This window comes from Delphinapterus leucas, chromosome 21 (assembly GCF_059928025.1).
Source record: "Delphinapterus leucas isolate spDelLeu-1000000601 "Yukka" chromosome 21, BTC_Dleu_Yukka2, whole genome shotgun sequence".
NCBI classification, from domain to species: domain Eukaryota; kingdom Metazoa; phylum Chordata; class Mammalia; order Artiodactyla; family Monodontidae; genus Delphinapterus; species Delphinapterus leucas.
The window spans coordinates 4,679,673-4,698,548 of NC_143149.1; the positions used below are offsets into that span (position 1 = coordinate 4,679,673).

The 18,876-nt window shown below is 41.4% G+C and overlaps 1 protein-coding gene and 1 long non-coding RNA gene across 3 annotated transcripts in view; one reads left to right on the forward strand and one right to left on the reverse strand.

The window, feature by feature from the left end:
* The window catches only part of LOC149744415 (uncharacterized), a 302,003-nt gene that overhangs the window by 280,095 nt on the left and 3,032 nt on the right, over nt 1–18,876 (reverse strand). The window contains exons 2-3 of the long non-coding RNA XR_016391067.1: nt 3,462–17,280; nt 779–3,382 (exon numbers count right to left, since the gene is read on the reverse strand). This is a non-coding gene — a long non-coding RNA (uncharacterized LOC149744415). The remainder of the gene's footprint in view (nt 1–778; nt 3,383–3,461; nt 17,281–18,876) is intronic.
* AGA (aspartylglucosaminidase) lies at nt 3,818–14,847 on the forward strand. Of its 2 annotated transcripts, none has more exons than XM_022570803.3 (9): nt 3,818–4,044; nt 5,922–6,075; nt 7,409–7,521; nt 8,437–8,549; nt 9,787–9,877; nt 10,522–10,597; nt 11,429–11,536; nt 12,241–12,374; nt 13,785–14,847. In XM_022570803.3, exons 1-9 carry the CDS (start codon nt 3,915–3,917, stop codon nt 13,883–13,885), a joined length of 1,020 nt encoding a protein of 339 aa, XP_022426511.1. In that variant the 5' UTR covers nt 3,818–3,914; the 3' UTR covers nt 13,886–14,847. The 2 variants fall into 2 exon arrangements, with proteins under 2 accessions (XP_022426511.1, XP_022426510.1); XM_022570802.3 differs by having other exon boundaries at nt 3,819–4,044; nt 9,787–9,901.

Here is an 18,876-nt window from a genome sequence, read left to right on the forward strand (position 1 = left end):
AATAAGAGCCTTGAAGTTTTTGTAAACCTTGCAACTCCTACCATGTTAATATTTTAAAAGTCTGGGGGTGGGCTTCCCTGGTGGCGCAGTGGTTGAGAGTCCGCCTGCCGATGCAGGGGACACGGGTTCGTGCCCCAGTCCGGGAAGATCCCACATGCCGCGGAGCGGCTGGGCCCGTGAGCCATGGCCGCTGAGCCTGCGCGTCCGGAGCCTGTGCTCCACAATGGAAGAGGCCACAACAGTGAGAGGCCCGCGTACCGCAAAAAAAAAAAAAAAAAAAAAAAAAAAAAGTCTGGGGGTGGGGGGTGGGATGAATTGAGAGGTTGGGATTGACATATATACACTAATATGTATAAAATAGTTAACTCCACATCACCAAAGTAAGACTTGAGCTAATCACAGTTTTGGCTCTCCCAGAAATGCAATCTTAAACCAGTTAATCAGGAAACGTCTGGTCAGCACTAGTTAGGTAATGTTTCCTCCCCTATAGGCAAGTAACTTTGAAATAACCAACCTGCTTTTCTGCCAGTGTAGCTACCTTTTTCCTTCTCTCCTCTGCCCGCGAAAGTCTTTCATGTTGTACAGCTCCTTTGAGCTGCTTTCTACCTCCTAGATTGGATACTGCCTGATTCGAATTCATTTTTGCTCAAATAAATTTTTAAAAATTTAACATGCCTCAGTGTATCTTTTAACAGTTCTAGTGTCAGAAGAGAGAGTGAAGTACGATATACCCCTGACACCCCGCGGCCAAGAGCAAAGAGCAAGCAAACGTGGGTACCTGCTGAGCCCTGAGCTCACGCTTCCCTGCCGGCTCTGGAGGTCATGCGCGAGTCCCCCGGATCCTAGTCTGAGCTTTCAGACTTCATGTGAGCACTTCTTTGTCCGTACTGGGTCCAGAAACTGGTCGGAGTCAGGCTGGGTCCGACTTAGAAACCGGACTGGGTCTGGGGTCGGACTGGGAGTGACTTGAGCTGGACTGGGTCCCGTGGGAGCCTCAGGTGAATCAAAGTTCGTTTTCAGGCTGAACAGGCAGGTTAAACTCATCAAGGATAATCCTGAGCTACAGTGGCCACGGTGGAGAACTTTTCACCTAGGTAAGCGTATCCGGTTAGGAGGCGCCCTAGAAAAAAAAGGGGGTCTCAGATAGGCACTCACCAGAGAGTGTAGATGGAACATTATTCTTCTCCTCTACAGTTTCTGGGGACCTGGGTGAGACCCGCTGGGACACCCCAACTTGCTCCAGAGCCTGCAGATGGGATCCCGGGGAAACTGGTGAAGCCAACAAAGGTTCTTACCAAAGTCAGCTCTCCCGGACCTCTGCTGCAGGAGCAAGGGACAATTTCAGGCTGTGCCTTCCTTTTCAAACCCAGATGGGCAGGAAAAAACAGTTGTGAGAATGAGATCTTTGAATTGTGACTCTTGACTTAGCTTTTAGGTGCCCGCTGGTGGTGACTGTCTCATTCCCAGGGACAGCTATGCCTGCTTGCTTGTGTCCTGAGAACTTGGCTTGGCAGCTGTCAGGTTGCAAGCCCCTGAATATGGCCTGGAAGAAACGTGGGCTGCATCCCATCTGAGGCTTGGGTCATATTGACTGTTGCCAGCTCTTGGGGGGAACTGAGTCTTTCCTTTGTTTTTGGGGGTGACTCTGGATCTTGGGAGAGTAGGATCTTTTGTACCCTTTTGGGGGATACCTCTGCATCCAGGGGCTTGTTCAATACTGCCAGGAATCTACTCTCTGTCCCAGCTGATACCTGACAAGATAATTTGAAAGGATTTTTTTTCCTTTTATTAAAGTAGCTCTACAGTCATAAGTTGGCCAAACTGGAAGCTGATACTTAGAGCCTGAGAGCAACTTTTTTTTAGGTCTTCTTTAAACTAAAATGAAACTATGTACCCAGAGGGAAAGAAAAACATTCTGAAGCCTTTGTGAAAGGATTTACTAAAACATTCCAAAGACACAGAACTCTAAAATCTGAAACATAGAAATCTTTTGATTTTCATCTTAGTGGAAGATCTTCTCCCTGATATAAAGAAGCAAATTGAGGGTAAGTAGTTGGATGAGTGGGTCAGTCTCTTAATATCATTCAGGTTGCAACCCAATTATTTACGGAATTAAAAACATCTAACTTGTATTACAAATCAAGTCTTTACAGGAACAGAAATGCAGCTCTAGAAACAATTCAAAGCACACTCATCCTTTTTTTTTTTTTTTTTTCCCACCAATCCCCAAACCTCCCCAATGAGATGTCAAAAGACTTGAAGACTTTGTAAATGATCTGGACTTAAAGAACAAGAGTCCTTGGGGGAACCTGCATTCTTTCTCTGTGCCTTTTGAGACGTAACTCTTCTACCTGGTCTTCTCTAGAAACCAAGGTAATTCTTATCAGAAGCGGGGGTGGGGTGGGGGGAGGATATTTTGAAATCCAGGCCTAAGAAAAATCTTAGAAATCTCTTTCATAAAGATTAGTTAAAAGCTATCTGAACAGGTAAACATATTCTATCTGCCAGGAACACAATTTGGATCCAATGTTCTTTTATAAACTGGTGAGTTTGCATTATCATACCTGTCTTATGGCTAAAATCTTAAAATGAAAGCTATAAGATCTCTGTTTGTACCTGTCTATATGTTTATAATGTCTAGGTATGTTATAGATGTGATTTTTTTCAACCTCCCAATAGTATTGTCACAATTAATTTTGTAAACAGCTCTATTTTAATTGGCTTAAAGACAAACATTAAATAATTCAAGTATACTCAGAAATATAGAAACTAACCCAAATGTTTTTCAATTTCACATGATCTAGGCTAATCTTTGGTAAACAAAACCTAATTTAAGTTTGTCACTTAATTAGAAGAGGCAAGTCTTTGGAGCTCTCAGCATTAAATATAGTACTTTTATTCTACCTCGGCTTACAGAGTCAAATAAGCTCGTTATCTCTGTTGCAGAATTTGTCAGCAAGAAAGATAACTTAAAATGATGATTAGCTGTTTAATGTCTCGTGAAATTTCCAAGAGTAAATCTAATTGTTAAGAACAAGCAAATTAAATAGACATAAGTAAAAGGTTATAAACGCACTTTTCAACAATCATTGTTTTATGGTATGTCTACTTAAAAAATAGTTCCCAGAACCTTTAATACGCTTCAGTTCACCTTTCAACAAGGTAAAGTCTCCGTTCCCCCTTTATTCAAACATTTATTAAGCACTTAATGGTACCAGGCGTAAGGTAAAACACATTCAGAAAGGCACAGAGGAAGCTTCGTGCCCCGGAGGCGCGGGAAGGTACACTTCCCTGAGCTGGGGAGAAGGCTGATTTCTGCTTCGCCAGGGTCTCCATTTCTTTCAGCTCAGAGATGCAAAACCAGAGGATGTCCTACAAAAAGCTGTAGAGGAAAGACGACTTTAGGTAGGGTGGGAGAAAGCTAAAAGAAGCTTGGCTGTAAGCCAGGCCGCCTCACCTACCCTCAAAAACCATCCCGGATCTCTGCGGCCAGGCACCCCACGGAGCACACTGTGAGCTTCGCAAACTTAGCGACTTCAACTTTTAATAAGAGGCTAACACGTTAAAATCAAACTTGAAAGCTCCCAGGGTCGTGTAAGCCAAGGCCGAGCAATTTCATACTAACTTTCGGTTGAGTAGCAAAAAAAAAAAAAATCTCCGTAGACTTAAGAAGGACGGTAGCCGGTAGCGCGGACCCCCGGAGCCCAAGGGGCACGAACACCTCCCGCGGTCCCCAGGAGGAGGCCAGGTCTCGCGAGAGTTGAGGCGCCCGGACCGCGCCCCAAGGGAGCGGGCGGAGCGGGAAGGTGGGCGGGGCTCCGGGACCGCGAGTTCCGGGTTCCCCAGCCGAGGAAGTACGGGGGCCGGGCGGCCGCGGGCTTCGTCGGGGTTATTTTTGGCGGCGGCGCGTGGCCATGGCGCGGAAGCCGAGCCACCGGCTGCTGCTGCTTTCGCTGCTGCTGCTCTGCCGGGCCCCGGTGTGCAGCTCCGGCCCTCTGCCCCTGATCCTCAACACTTGGCCTTTCAGGAATGCAGCCGTAGCAGGTGCGGGGCCGGGGGCTGCGCTGCCAGACCTCGCGGGTGGGGCGGGCCGCCGCCGACCGCACCGAGCTGCTGGGAGCCGGGAGGCGGGCCTTCCGCAGCCTCCCCTGCGTCCTTTCCCGCAGCCGCGGCGCCTCGGGCACTGGACCCTACTCCCCGCCACTGCTGCATTTTAGATCCTCAGCGTTTCTTGTGACTCCCTCTCTGCAGCCCCGAGTCACTGCATTTTCCACCCTGCTGCCGACCCGGAGCAGTTACGGCCTTTCTGCTCAGACGCTTCCTCCAGTGGCTCCTACGCCGGCTTTTGCGTGACCTCCAGCCCTTTCCTGCCTCTCCACCTCACCTTTGGAGCCCGTCACATCTCCCCAGTACCCTCCACTTAGGCTTCGCCGACGACTAAGTTCCCCAACAAAGCATGCTCGCTTTACGTGTACTTTTTGTTGCTGCATGCTGACGCGCTCTATTTGCCACCTGGAAAAGGAGTTCCAACCTTGGTTATACGTTAGGATCATCCTCAGAGCTTCTCAGAAGGACCCGTGCCTGGGCCCTACCTCCTGAGGTTTTCCTTTCATTGCTGGAACCAAAGTTTTTGTTTTTTTTTTTTTTAAAGCTGCCTAAGTGATGTTGATTTGCAGTCAGGATTGAGAACTACCAAACTAAGATATTACCTCTTCCAGGAAGCCTTCCCTCATTTACTGTCCTCAAACCCAGTCTGAGTCAGGTGCCAGGCTTGCGTGCTTTGATATCATCCTGAACATACCATTACCTTGTCATTTTCTTATCGTACTTGTTTCATTCAGTTAAGACATACTACCCTAGGAGTGGTTTCGGACCCCTTCTCCCCCATTTGAGGCTGCTAATATGATTTTCTGGGGCTGAATTAGCTTTAGAATTTGATGGAGTTAAGTTTGTATGTTATAGGCAGTGCATATGATTCAGAGAAAAAATGAGGAAACAGGCTGTGAGAAAGAAATTCCCAGCGATAATGAGACAGAAAAGAAAGTTCAGGGCCCTGCACTGGGAACAATTCTGTGTATGTTGTCTGAATTCAGAAGGGGGGGAACTTCTCTAAATATACTTTCAAGCCTGTTCTTTCAGTGGTAATGCTTATTATTTACCAATAGTGTCATTAACTCGTCAAGGAATTCTATTTTTATTAGTAAAGAAATTGACTATTGAACACCTTCCCCCCCCCCCCCCGCCCATTCCATGTTTGGGGCTCTGGAGAACATAGTTTAGTGTTAAAAGCATAGCCCCTGGAACCAAAATGGTTACTTTTGAATCCTGACGCTGCTGTCGACTAGCTGTGTGACCTTGAACAAATAACCTCTCTGGGTCTGTTTCTTCCTCTTTAAAATAAGGATAGTAATTGTACAGTACCTGAAAGATTAAATGAATTATCCACGTGAAGCCCACGTTGTAATTATTTGCTGTTATTTTGTTGTTATGGAGACTTGCTGGTATATTTTTAATAATCTGATGATGCAGGAGAAATGTACGGGGCTATGATTTCATGAATTTTCAGTTTGCCTTTTAGTAGCTTCAATTGTAACTTATAAAACTGAAGGAGAGAATACTTCTTTTCTCACACACACACACAGTAGAAACAGCTATTATTAGTAAGTGAAAAATAAGTGAAAAACCCTCACTTTGCATCAGCCAAAGTCTGAATTCTTCACGGTAAAGGGTTGTGTTATGTAATTCTGTCTATATCACTGACTGCTTTGCAGCACTTGATAGACGAAAATTTCAGTTTAACTTGGAGCAAATGTGCAAACAGTTTTAAAAATAGGAGTTTTCAGGCTGTTTTTGGTTTGTTGCCTTTGGCATTGAAAAAAAAATGCATGTCTACACAAGCACTCTTGGGATTTGATTGCCAGCATGGAGGACGTTAGCATCTGGAGGGTCTGCGCTGGACGCAGTTGAGAGCGGCTGTGCGGCGTGTGAACAGGAGCAGTGTGACGGCACCGTGGGCTTTGGCGGCAGCCCTGACGAGTCTGGAGAGACCACCCTGGATGCCATGATCATGGACGGGTAGGAGCGCCCTGAAAAGCCTTAGTGCTCTCTGCACCTCCGCTGCAGGTTGAGTGACATGTATGGCTGACTAGTCTTCTACTGAGAGCAAGATGGACGAATATATGTGTGTTTTTAAAATTTTTATTGGGGTGGAGTTGATTTACAATGTTGTGTTAGTTTCAGGTGTACAGCAGAGTGAATCTGTTATACACATATATCCACTGGATATCCAGTGGATACATATATCCACTCTTTTTTTAGGTTCTTTTCCATGTAGGTCATTACAGAGTACTGAGTAGTTCCCTGTGCTGTACAGTAGGTCCTTGATGTTTATCTGTTTTAGATATAGTAGTGTGTTATATGTCAATCCCAATCTCCCAATTTACCCCTCCCCCCACAATATATAAGTTTTGATGCAGGTCAAAAGCCCTAGCATATTGTACTTGGCCTTTCCAAACACAAGGCTTTTACTCCTCAATTAAAAGAAAGTCATGCAGCAACGTGGAGGGACCTAGAGATCATCATACCAAGTGAAGTAAGTCAGACAGAAAAAGACAAATATCGTATGATATCACTTATTTGTGGTATCTAAAAAAAACGATACAAATGAACATATTTACAAAACAGAACTAGACCCAGAGACAGAGAAAACAAACTTATGGTTACCAAAGGGGAAAGGTACAGGAGGGATAAATTAGGAGGTTGGGATTAACATTTACATACTACTATATATAAAATAGGTAAACGACAAGGACCCACTGTATAACGCAGGAAACTATACTCAATATCTTATAATAACCTATAATGGAAAAGAATCTGAAAAAGAATATATACATATATAGAACTGGTTCACTTTGCTGGACACCTGAAACTAACACAACATTGTAAATGAACTATACCTCAATAAAAATTTTATTTTGAAAAAAAAAAAGAAAATCATAATCGTAGTAGAAAACTATCACATTGAGGTAGGTAGTCTCCTTAGAACAGGGAGAGCCCTAAGGTACAGAAATACGTCTCTGACCCGGTAAACCATCATTTGCCCACCAACCACAAACGCCGTGGGTTGCCTGACCTGAAGCCTTAAAACCCCTTTCAAAAGCCATATTTAAAACGAGCCATGGGAAACTGAGAATTTTAGTGCTCTGGGAACATAGGGGTAATAGAGTCTCTGTTCCTTAATATGTCTGAATGTGGGAATTTGTATGAACTTCATGGATGTGCCGTCACGTCTACGTTAAGACAGTGGAGTTTATCCTACAAAACACTAGCTTGAAGTAAAGCAATTTTTAAAAAATTTGTGAACCTATAAAAATACCTTAAAAGATCTTACTGCACTTTTTTCTTGCAGTACTACCATGAACGTAGGAGCAGTGGGAGATCTTAGACGAATTAAAAACGCCATCGGTGTAGCACGAAAAGTACTGGAACACACGACACACACACTGTTAGCAGGAGAGTCAGGTATATTTTAACTGTACTCAATTTTTATGTAGGCTTGTGTCTATTGTCTTCACTGTGAAAAAAGGACTCAGTATAAAATAGTGGATAAAAGCAGACCTAAGTTCAAATTCAAGCTGTTTTACTTAATATCTATTTAACTTTGGATAAGTTACTTAACCTCTAAATTGTACTTTCTTCATTTTTAAAATAGGATTTTTAGAAATCAGTTTATTATTAATAAATGAGTAATTGCTGGAGGGAAACAGGATTCAGCATTATTTCTCTTCTTGTATTACATTTTTATGGGTGTAAGACCCAAGGTGCATAAGATAACAGAAGATGGGAACGGATGGAGTTTTGCTATGGCAATGGCACTTCCTTGAACACCTCCCAAAGTATATACCCAGAACCATACCGTGATCTGTATTCAAAAAGATCATTCTTAACCACGTATTAGCTCACAATTCCAGTAGGCACCCTTCAATTTTGTTGAAACAGAATGGAAAACTACCTGACAAACACAGGAGCTGTCAGTCTTTCATGGAATCCAGTGGTGACTTTATTTGGTGTCTCAATGTTGTTTTACGCTCTGGGCATCGCACCCCAGTTAGAGTCGCGGTTGTTCCGAGGTGGCCCTTTCCTTTTGTGAAGCAGAAGCAGGGAGATTCTGGAGGGAAGGTGGGAGAGGAGAGCTGTCATCACACCGCCCACAAGGGTCTCAGCAGATCAGGGTCAGGAAGGACGTAGGGAAGTCGAGATCCAGAAACTGATGCCCATAACACTCTTCACGTGTGAATACTCCCTTGACCGTCTGTGTTTACCCCCAGGATGGCTGCGCTCCACGTACGAGACAGCTGACCCCCAGCACTTCCTGTGCATACATTTTGTTTAAAAGATAACACTTAACCCATTTGCATTTTTCTTCCTCATCTCCAGCCACCAAGTTTGCCGAAAGCATGGGGTTTATCAACGAGGATTTATCTACCAATGCTTCGTGTGCTCTTCATTCAGATTGGCTGGCCTGGAATTGCCAGCCAAATTACTGGAGGGTACGTATGCATGATTTTTTAAAGTTAAGTTATCTGAAAATACTACGTGACATCCCTCCCACTCTCAGTCATCCACCTGTTGCCTACAGTGCTAATCAGCACCCTGGTTGCACTTCAGAACCAGCGATTGATGCCAGTTCTGGGCACAGGATGGTCTCAAAAGCTCCCCAGCTGCATCCGATCCACGTCCTGAGTGGGCAACTCCCGGCCCCTGGCAGCGGTTTCAAGCTGTGAAGGTTCTGCTGTGGGAGAAGGGCTGCCTCACTCAGAACTGCTCTGCTGTGTTTCCTTGTAACAAAAGGTTCCATGTATTAAGAAAACAAAGTTTGGAAACCATTAGTCTAAAATATTTCTTATATTTTATCTATGTGAAGTATACCCAGTGTCTTGCCTTTTTTTAACTTGGGGATTTATACTATTAGGTGTCTAGTATGTTACCAGGAAGGTAATTTATCTTTAAGTCAATGGGACTTTGAGCCTAAATCGGTTTGTCTTTGCTACCCAGAATCCTGCTGTGGAGCGTGTTAGTCTTTTACCTGTTTCTTCGCCAAATCCTAGTTACCTCTGAGTAACCAGGGAGTCACTTGAAAGAGGCCACTGCATGAAACCAAGTCATGGGAGGCACCTGGTGCGCAAATGAACAAGACATGAGTTGTAGGTTTCTTGCTTTAATACTAATCCATATCCACAACCTGAACTTATGAATTTGGATTATTTTCCTGAGCCTTTAAGATTCATAAAAGAATCTGAGAGTACAGCTTAGGATATGTTCACATGTACCTAGCTTTGAAAAACAGAAGATTTTAAAATAGATTTTGCTTTAAATTTCAGAGTAGCTCTTCTTAGGTCAGGGAACAAATTCTAAAATTTAAAAGTCATGTTCTGTACCTGATTTCTTTGAGAAATCTAAAAAAAAATCTAATCTAAAAATCTTCATTTATATTTGCCATTGTGCTGAGAATTTTTGGCATATATAGAGAAAAACTGGGGATCTTTTCCAGATAATATAAATGTCTCTTCCGTATTATATAATTCTGAGACCAGACTAGGTATTTAGTAAAATTATATCCATCTGTCCACATAAGACTTCGCTAACCTTTGGCTTTTAATTCTTTCTTATCTTTCAGTTACCCGATGTCCTTTTGGTTTCTTGCTAATGTTTAGCGATTGTACATAACTACATGCTGGTTTCTAAAATCACCCTTTCTAAAAAATAAAACTTAAATCTCGTTTACAGAATGTTATACCAGATGCTTCAAAATACTGTGGACCCTACAAACCACCTAGTATCTTAGAGCGAGATGGTTCTACTGACAAAGAAACAGGAGGTAGCTACGGTCATGATACTATTGGTAATTTGCCTTCTATACCGTTTTTATGGTTAAAGTTCAGCTAGTTTTAATTGCCCTCCTGTAGTTCTTAACTTCTTTATCCTTAATCATGTACCGGAAGGTGATTTTGATTAAGTGGCAATTAAGAAAACACACACACACACACACACACACACACACACTCTTTTCATATCATCTGTATACATTTTGGTAAATTTACTTTATACATAAATCTGATGACTATTCACTTGGGGATTTTAAAATCTTTGATATTTAGTTCTTTAGTAATGTTATGTTTGCCACATTCAAATGATCTTTCCAGTCATTTCCTGTAATGTTGAACATTTCCATTAGTCTATAGCCGTGATTCTCTTTGGCATTACCTTTGAAAAAGCACTGAAAAGTGAGCAATTTGAAGTGAGGATATGGGGTGTCTACAAAATGATGCTGTGAAACGAGGTCATTAAAAAACACAGATTTTACCACTGGTGTAATTTTCAATATTCCCAAGATCCCTATTGTCTTCTACCTGAAAATAATGGAAGAGGATATTTATATTACCAACTGCTCAATTATTTGGTTATATTTGAGGTACACTTTAGAGTTGATACCTACAATGATTTTTTTTTTTTAATTTCTAGGCATGGTTGTCATCCATAAGATGGGAAATATTGCTGCTGGTACATCTACAAATGGTATAAAATTCAAAATACCTGGGTTAGTGTTTCTAAAAGACCAGATCTCGAAAATATGTACTGAGTATCAACCAGTATGTCCTAGGTGCTATGGGGGATGCAAAACACAAAGCACAACCCTACTCTCACAGCTAAGATTATTGTGAAAGAAAATAAATTAGTAGCTGCTAAGTGCAAAGGAGAAGGTGTCTCAGCCAGGGCTGCAGAGTTTAGGGATGGTGGTGTGATCAGATTAAGCTGGGGCCATCAGGGGGGCCTGGAGAGAGGGGCTGGGAGCTGACCCTGACCCTGAGAGAGGGACCAGGGACATCCAGGCCAAGGCACTGGCAGATCCAAAGTAGCACAGGCTCAGGGCTCCCAATGGCCAGAAACAAAACCGCACATCTGTCGGGTGCAGGGGAGGAGACCAGAGCCAGATTTCAGGGGGTCTTTAAGGATTTCTGGATTTTATTTCAAAGTAGTAGAAAAGCATGGAAGGTTTATTACAAGGAAAAACTTGAGTAAAATGTTGGCACCTGACCTAGACAGCAGGAATAGATTGTAGGTGAGGAAAACCAGTTGGAACCTGCTGAGATAATCCAGAAATGAGATGATAAAGGATGGCGATGGTGGAACAGTCACCGTGAACCTGTGCCATCCCGCCACGAATGATGGGCTGCTGTGTGATTCTCATGTAATGAATGAATGTGGGTTTATGAAAACCTAAGTGGAAAAACTAAGGAAAGTCTATTCTCTGTATTCTGATGAAGAATTTACTTGAAACAATAGTCAGTGACTAAGTAGAAACGTCTCCTAAAAGAATTTTCTGCACTTGACTTCCTGTCCTGAATGACCATGCTGTGCCCTCCCAAAGTCGAATAGGAGACTCGCCAATACCTGGATCTGGGGCCTACGCCGACGACACTGCAGGGGCTGCAGCAGCCACCGGGGACGGCGACATACTGATGCGCTTCCTCCCAAGGTGCGCCCTCCTACATCTGTGACTTCAGAGATCTTAGAGAGATTGTCCCTCAAGAGAGAAAATAATTGTCTGTGCCATGTGATCCGCATTTGTGTGTACAAGAGCTTTTCAGAAAGCCTGCTTACCAACTCTTGGCACCATCCCTTTGACGATTCTAATCATTCAAATGAAGCAACCATAGTCCTCTGAAACAGAGTAACAGTGCTCACTCCGCTTCACAGATGAGAATGCTTGGATCTATTTAAATAATTTACGTAAAGGGACCGCGATAATTGATGATAAAAGTAGAAAATGCAGTCGCTGTGTACAATTAATTACTGAGAGAGAATCCTTGCAACTAGATGTTTTGCGCATGCCTAGTATTTTCCCCCATTGACTGTAGCCCCATTTCTTACTTAAATATAACCTCTATACTTCATGACTTCAGGCTGTTTTTACTAAGTAACAGTTATTCAGCTGAAGCCAAAAATAAAAGTCCTTATCTGAAATGAGTGGGTGGATTAGTTGAAAAGGTAGACATGGTATCAAGGTTTACTGCCTTTCCTGTTGATACTTTCACAGGAGTTACAGACCTCTCTTCACTTACATGCACTGTATTTTGTCAAATGTGACAATTTTGATGGTTTTAGATGTCTAACCTCAAGTAACCAAATCTGGAGTTAGTTTATTCTGTGATACTAAAGTTCTGCCTCTGTTGAAATCAGCTACCAAGCTGTAGAATACATGAGAAGAGGAGAAGATCCCACCACAGCATGCCAGAAAGTGATTTCAAGAATCCAGAAGTATTTCCCCAACTTCTTTGGGGCTGTGGTATGTGCTAACGTGACTGGAAGTTACGGTGAGTTTTATCTGAAATTCATATTTATGTGAACCTGCAAATGTTGACGAGGACAGAGACTTTAAAACGCTGTTGGGTGCTTTAATCCTCTGTGATAGAAACAGGGACTGTATTGAGTAGGCAATGCATAAATGTTAATTGTCGTGTCAAGACCCCCAGAGTGTTAGAAGTGTACCTGAAAGTCTCCTCTGTTGACTGCGGTGGTTAGGATCCAGTCTTTGGCTGTTCGGTTTTCCCTTGACGTCCGTCCTAAGGAAAGTTTAGCTTCGGCTCAAGTACATGCTGAGTTGGGCTAATGTAGTCAGATGTTTTTATTCATTAGAAGTACGTAGGGATAAACGGTCTTCCCCACTTCTCTGTTCATTATTTAAAGGTCTCAGTCATTTAGATCTCAGGGCTCCCCGGTACAGAATGTATTACTAATTAGTAAACTAAAGGCGTTAGCAGAATCATTTTCGCACTGTATTTGAGGCATGTCCTTTGCTTCATTTACTTTCCATATGAGCCCATCACAGTTTCAAAGCATTTCAAGATCAACCAGTGCTGCTCCTCATTGGTGAGGTTTCAGACGGGGAAGATGCACGGCCTAGTGATCAATACAGCTCATTAGGTTAGACCGCTTATTACTGTGCTTTGATCTTTTACTTCCCACAGTTTGGTATCTGAAAAACTTGCCTGAGGAATTCCATACTCTTTTTTAAGTACTAAAATACAAAAGTCGATGTAAGTTATGGGTGGGGAGGCTTTGTGTCTAAAATAAATCAGTTTCATTGATTCCCTCTTAGGAAATAAACCTTAGAAGGCTCAAAGTTAGATTTAACAGGATGTAAAAATGATAATTATATAATTGTAGATGAATTTAAAATTGACCAGCCCCTTATATTTAAAGTAATGGCATTAGAAGGGCTCCCTCCAGGTGTCTGAGCAGGTGAAGAAATCACTGTTGTCTGACAGAGAGCATCTTGACAAAACAAGGCTCACTTTCTACCCATGTAGAAGCATAGAAAAGAGCAGGGTGCCTGGGGAGGGGAGGATTATGGATGGATGAAGGGAATGGCCTAGTCACTAGGGAAATACAGTTGTTAGTGTGTGCCTGAAAATTTTCTTCTTCTACGAGAAGGATATGAAAACATTAAAATAACAGTAGCAATGACTGCATATGTATAGGAGCAAAAAATCAGCCTATATTCTGAGGTTCAAAGAGATGGCTTTCCCACTGCCTTTCTTTCCCCTCATGGACTGTCAGCTAGTCTGCACTAAGGTGGACACACAGCCCACTTCCGTGTGGCCCGACTGGACAGCAGGTACACAACAGCCAGTGTGGAGGTGGGGAAGCAATGTCTGTGTTGGTTGTAAATGACATGTGCATTCTATATTTAACCAAACAACTTTTTCTCTTCTTGGCCCCAGGTGCTGCCTGCAATAAACTTTCAACATTTACTCAGTTTCATTTCATGGTTTACAATCCTCTAAAAAGTGAGCCAGCTGAGGAGAAAGTAGACTGCATCTAATCCATCTTTTCTGTCCACATCTCTATTTAAAGAAGAAAGAAACAGAGGCTGAAAAGGCTGCTCACTGTCATCGTATAACATGCCTCATGTATTCTAAAATTCTTTGTGGAAAATAAGCACAAAAATTTTATGCTAAAAGAGCATTTTCACTTTCTATATCTGAAAAACTTTTCTTATCTGTTTTTATTTAAGCTTTGTATATCCCCTGAAAATATCTGTGTGTATGTATTTTGTGTATGTTTAAATTTTGAGTGATATTTGGATTTCTGCTCAGTGTTTCAAGAAATTGCTACTTTGGGGATTTATTTCCATAAATAAATGATACAGTAAAGTGATATAGTAAAGCCACAAGAAATAATCTATATTTGGATACTTAAAATAATTAGAGTAGCCAAGGATTTTAGACCCAAAGAAAAAGGTAACAACAAGTCACAGCATAAGTCCTGACTGAATCTCAGTACCTTAGAGTAATATGTCTCTTATCGCTGATTATCAGTTGTACATAATGCTCTCTTCTAGCTTGAAGAGGAAAGAATGCTGTTAATCATAAAGGTGCGTTTTGCTTAGCACGTATTAGAAAATGTGGGCCATCTTCTGACGAGCAACTGTGTTGATTTTCTTGGGCTTCTTCCTCTGTTGGTGCGCTCTCAACGTGTGAAGGTTTTTAGCCACCAAAAAAATCTCTGACCTTTTAGCTACAAATATTTAGTATTGATAATTTCTTCTGAAAATGATTTAGGGAACTTGATCTGTACTGTGGTTTTACTAATCTCTTGTGCACGTGTTGGTGGTTTGAATTAGCAGTGAGTCTTTCGTCTGCCTTGTTTTTTCTGAGTGCCCGGTCAGCCGTCTGCGGACTAGACAGGACTGTAAGTGCGCTTTCTCAGGATCATCTTTGCTTCATTACCTTCCTTTTACATCAGGAGTCATTAATAAAACTGTATGTACAATATTGTCCCCCACCTTTAGTATATCTGCTCCGTTTTTTTCCTACACTCATCTTAAGATTTAATGTTCTTTGTAAGTTAGGGCTAGAAAGCTGTAGTTTTGAGAATGCCCTTAGGTCACCTGTTCTCACACCTTGTCATGTGTCATCACTGTCTGGAGAGCCTCTTCACAAATGCCCTCTGCTCTGTCCCACCCAATCAGAATCTCCACAAATGGGAACTTGAAAGCTGGACTCCGTAGCTGCTGATGGCAGCCTGAAAGCTAATAAGGAAACAGTCCCGCAGCCTCACACTCACAGAGCAGAAGGGGAAATCTGACTCTTGTGGGTTCCCCCAAGGTACATCGACTTGCTAACATCTGATACGGGGCCTTGGAACAAAGGGAAAGAAGCCAGATTTAAACTTGGAGTATATTTATATCAAGATGAAATGCCTGTTTTGTGTGTTTGCCATCCGTTGATACGTTAGGCAGCCACGTACCACCAGAGAAATGAATTTGAAAGTCTTCATGGCCTGTCACTCCCCAGCAAATGAGAAGTTTAGCTGATCCTGATTTATAGAATTCTGACTTGAAGTTGTTAGACATGTATATGTACACGATATACACATAAACAAAAAAAGGGTCTGTTTCCATTACCAGCACTCAGATGACTCCTTTTGGTTTCAAAAGGCAAACAATAAGTATAATGCATTTTTAGTTGAGATATCATACATAGACTATAATATACTTTTAAAGCCCATAATTTTTAATTGTTGAACTTCTTTTTAAAGTGTTATTACATCTGATGCTTGGTATTTGAATTTGGAGCTAAGAACATAATTGAACTCAGTATCTTAATAGTTTAACTTCATTTGAATTAAAAACTGATGACATAAATATGTATCTTAATTGGATGCTAATTATGAAAATAGATTAAGACCTATTTATGTCACTTTACTGGTCGTTTTTTCAAAAAGATTCCTAGACCTTTAAAAAAAGCTTCTAAAAAGGCATATTTAAATTTTTTGCTTGTTTTCTTGAGTATTATGCTATTTATGTGTTACTCAATATATACTCAAACCCTGTCTTAGGAAGTTAAAAAGATGAGATCACAAGGTCTACAAAAATTGTTCATCTGTGAATTGTTTGTGCCCCACATGTGCTATACGATGAGTCTTTTCATATACAACCCAGGGTCAGCCAGTAATGAGGTGCCATATTTCAGTATTTGGAAAAGCATAGCCATTTGAAGGATGAAGTCATTGCCACATTCAAAATGGATATAATGGGGAAAGTTAAAGCTGCCATCGTCAACCTATTTGCTTCTGAGTTAAAGGGACAGGAAGTCATATAGTTCTAATGCAGGGACAGTGCACTAAAGAACTGGGCAACTGATTTAAACCTGTGACCTTTCTATGCTGTGCATTAGATGTGGTTGCTCACGTATTCTCTTTAATTAAAATTTGGTTTCTGGAATGTGGATGGTGACATATAATAATATGAGAAAATCAGGTATTAGAGTAGATGTGGGAAAACAAGGTCCCTACCAATTGCCAGCAATCTGTCTCTCTCTAACTTGTGCAAAATCCTTAAACACCATAAACGTCAAAATACTTCTTTCCACTCCTAAATAAAACCAATGTCATTTGTCTTCCTCTCCTGTTCTGTTTATGGTAATAAAGGCTGATTGAAAATTAAACCAAAGAGTTAATAAAAGCGATCCAAGCTCACTCAGTTGAGTTCTTATGATGCTAAAGCAGTGTTGTATTGGAGACCCTTTAACCAGGGAGCCAATGGTTAAATTGTTGATGTCCTGAAATCAGCCATGTTGGGAGTATTTATACCACATATGTCAGCAAATATTACTAATTAGGGCTTGTTTTCCCCCTAGAAAGACAGTTTACCAGCATACCATTGGCCAAAAGTGTTTTGAGATATGTAGCATATATATCACACACACCCACACACACGTATGCATACACACACTGTCTTAGAGGAACTCTGGAACTTAATTCCCACCCTGGCTCCATCACTTACTAGCTGTATGCCCTTGAGCAATTAACTCATCTTTGTGCCTAAGTTTTCTGTAAAATGGGAATGTGGATCATAACAGTACCTACTTTACCAGATTGTTGTGGAATCTGCCTAAAGTATTTAGAACAGGGTCCCACACAGAAGGTGCTCAGTAAATGGTGGCTAATATCATTGCTGTTATGTAGCCTGAAGCAAGAAATCAGACTTTAAATAATATTTTGAGCAACTGTACCTGATACATCATGTATCTTACTGGCCACCATTTGCATCGTATCAAGCCCCTTGGCCTGACTCACTGCATTTACTCAGTACTGCTACTGGAAAACCACGTGCGAATATGAAGTTACCTGTGCCCATTATTCTCTGCCTGGGACCACAAAGGTGGCATTTGTACACACCTACACACTCGCCTTCCTTTTCCCACTGCATCTTCCCTGCAAGGAAAAAACACAAGGCAGGAACAGCATCAGTGAAATGTGTTCCTGAACCTACTTAGTTATGTGTGAAATGTTGCTTGTGGGTGATTAATTTATTTCTTAATCACTGTCTGTTACTCAAAGAATGGCTTCTCACAACCCTTCTAACGTATAATAATACAAGTCAAGATGATAAACACGTGCTTATTTCCTCTCCCTCTACTGCTCTAAAATTACATTTAAAAAGAAGAAGAATAAAGATAAAATAAGTCCACAATATCAAAGGGAATGCAAGGGGATCAGTGGAAGACTTCCAGAAAATTCAGAAGATGGAAGAAAAATGTCAAAAAAGAGTGAAGGAGGTTATACCGAGAACTGGTGAAGAAAATCTGCTCATACAACTCTGGGAAGATTGAGAGTTCAGATGTCAGTAATAATACAGTAAACTAGTGAAATATAGAGTTAAAAACAAGAAAATATATATAGGAATCCCCTCTACTCTCTGCCACACGCACGCACACACAGAGGTTGCACACTTTGGATAAACTTGGAGAAGGAGCTAGGGAAGCTAGCTCAAAGAGTTCCTTTTCCCAAACAAGGCACTCTGCATGCAGTGGTTAACACCATCAGCTCCTAGCTAGCTCATCCTAACATAAGGACTGCCAATTGCCAAGCCCTGCCCATGTTCACAGAGCACAGATTGGACTTTCTGACAGTTGCCTTATTCTTAAACATTAGATGGTAATCTAGGATTGCTGGATAGTTGAAAAAAGTCTACAAAATGAAAGCCATTTTCTTAATGTAGGAGGACTCATACATCCCAGAATGAAGCAGGAGGAAAGAGAAATAACTTGGGGACACAAGACAACAGTAAAAGAGAAAGTGCAAGAAGTATTTTCAGTGAGATTTTAAAATATAATATCCTTCAAACAAGAACAGGATAGTATGAAAAAGGAGCAAGGTAGAGGAAAGAAAATCTTCAACAAAAAAGATTAAAAAAAAAATAGGGCAAATGAATTTCTCAATATAAATAGATACATTTCCCACAGTTTAAAGTGTTCACTGATTTTGCTTCAGAGAGAAATAAAAAAAGACACATGTTCAGACATTGTGAAGTTTCTAAACTGTTGGATAAGTTTCTAAACGCTCCCAAATAGAAGGAACATGTTGACATACAGGGAATGAGAATCAGACTAGTGCCAGACCTTTCATCTACAAAACACTGGATGCTGGAAAACGAGGAAGCAACCAACACTTTCCTTTTTTTTTTTTCAGGAAAAATTAAAACGATCAACATTAAACAATTATCAAGCAAGAGTAAGGGTGAAAATAAAGATCTCTATAGACATGTAAGATTCAGAAAGCTTACTTTCCACCCATCCTGTCTTACGAAGTTACTTCAGGATATTCTCCAACAGAGTGAGCATAACATTTGGGAGGGAGATGTGGGTCCAAGGAAACAACAGCTCCCAGTTTGAGAGCTTAGTGACGGTAGTTGTACATCAGGCCTGGCATGCTGACTGCATTTGAAAAAAAATATGAGGCTAGAATAAAGTTGATTAGAAAAAGTGAGATAAAAAGCAAGAGAGGAGGAGGGGAGAGAAGGAGGAGAAA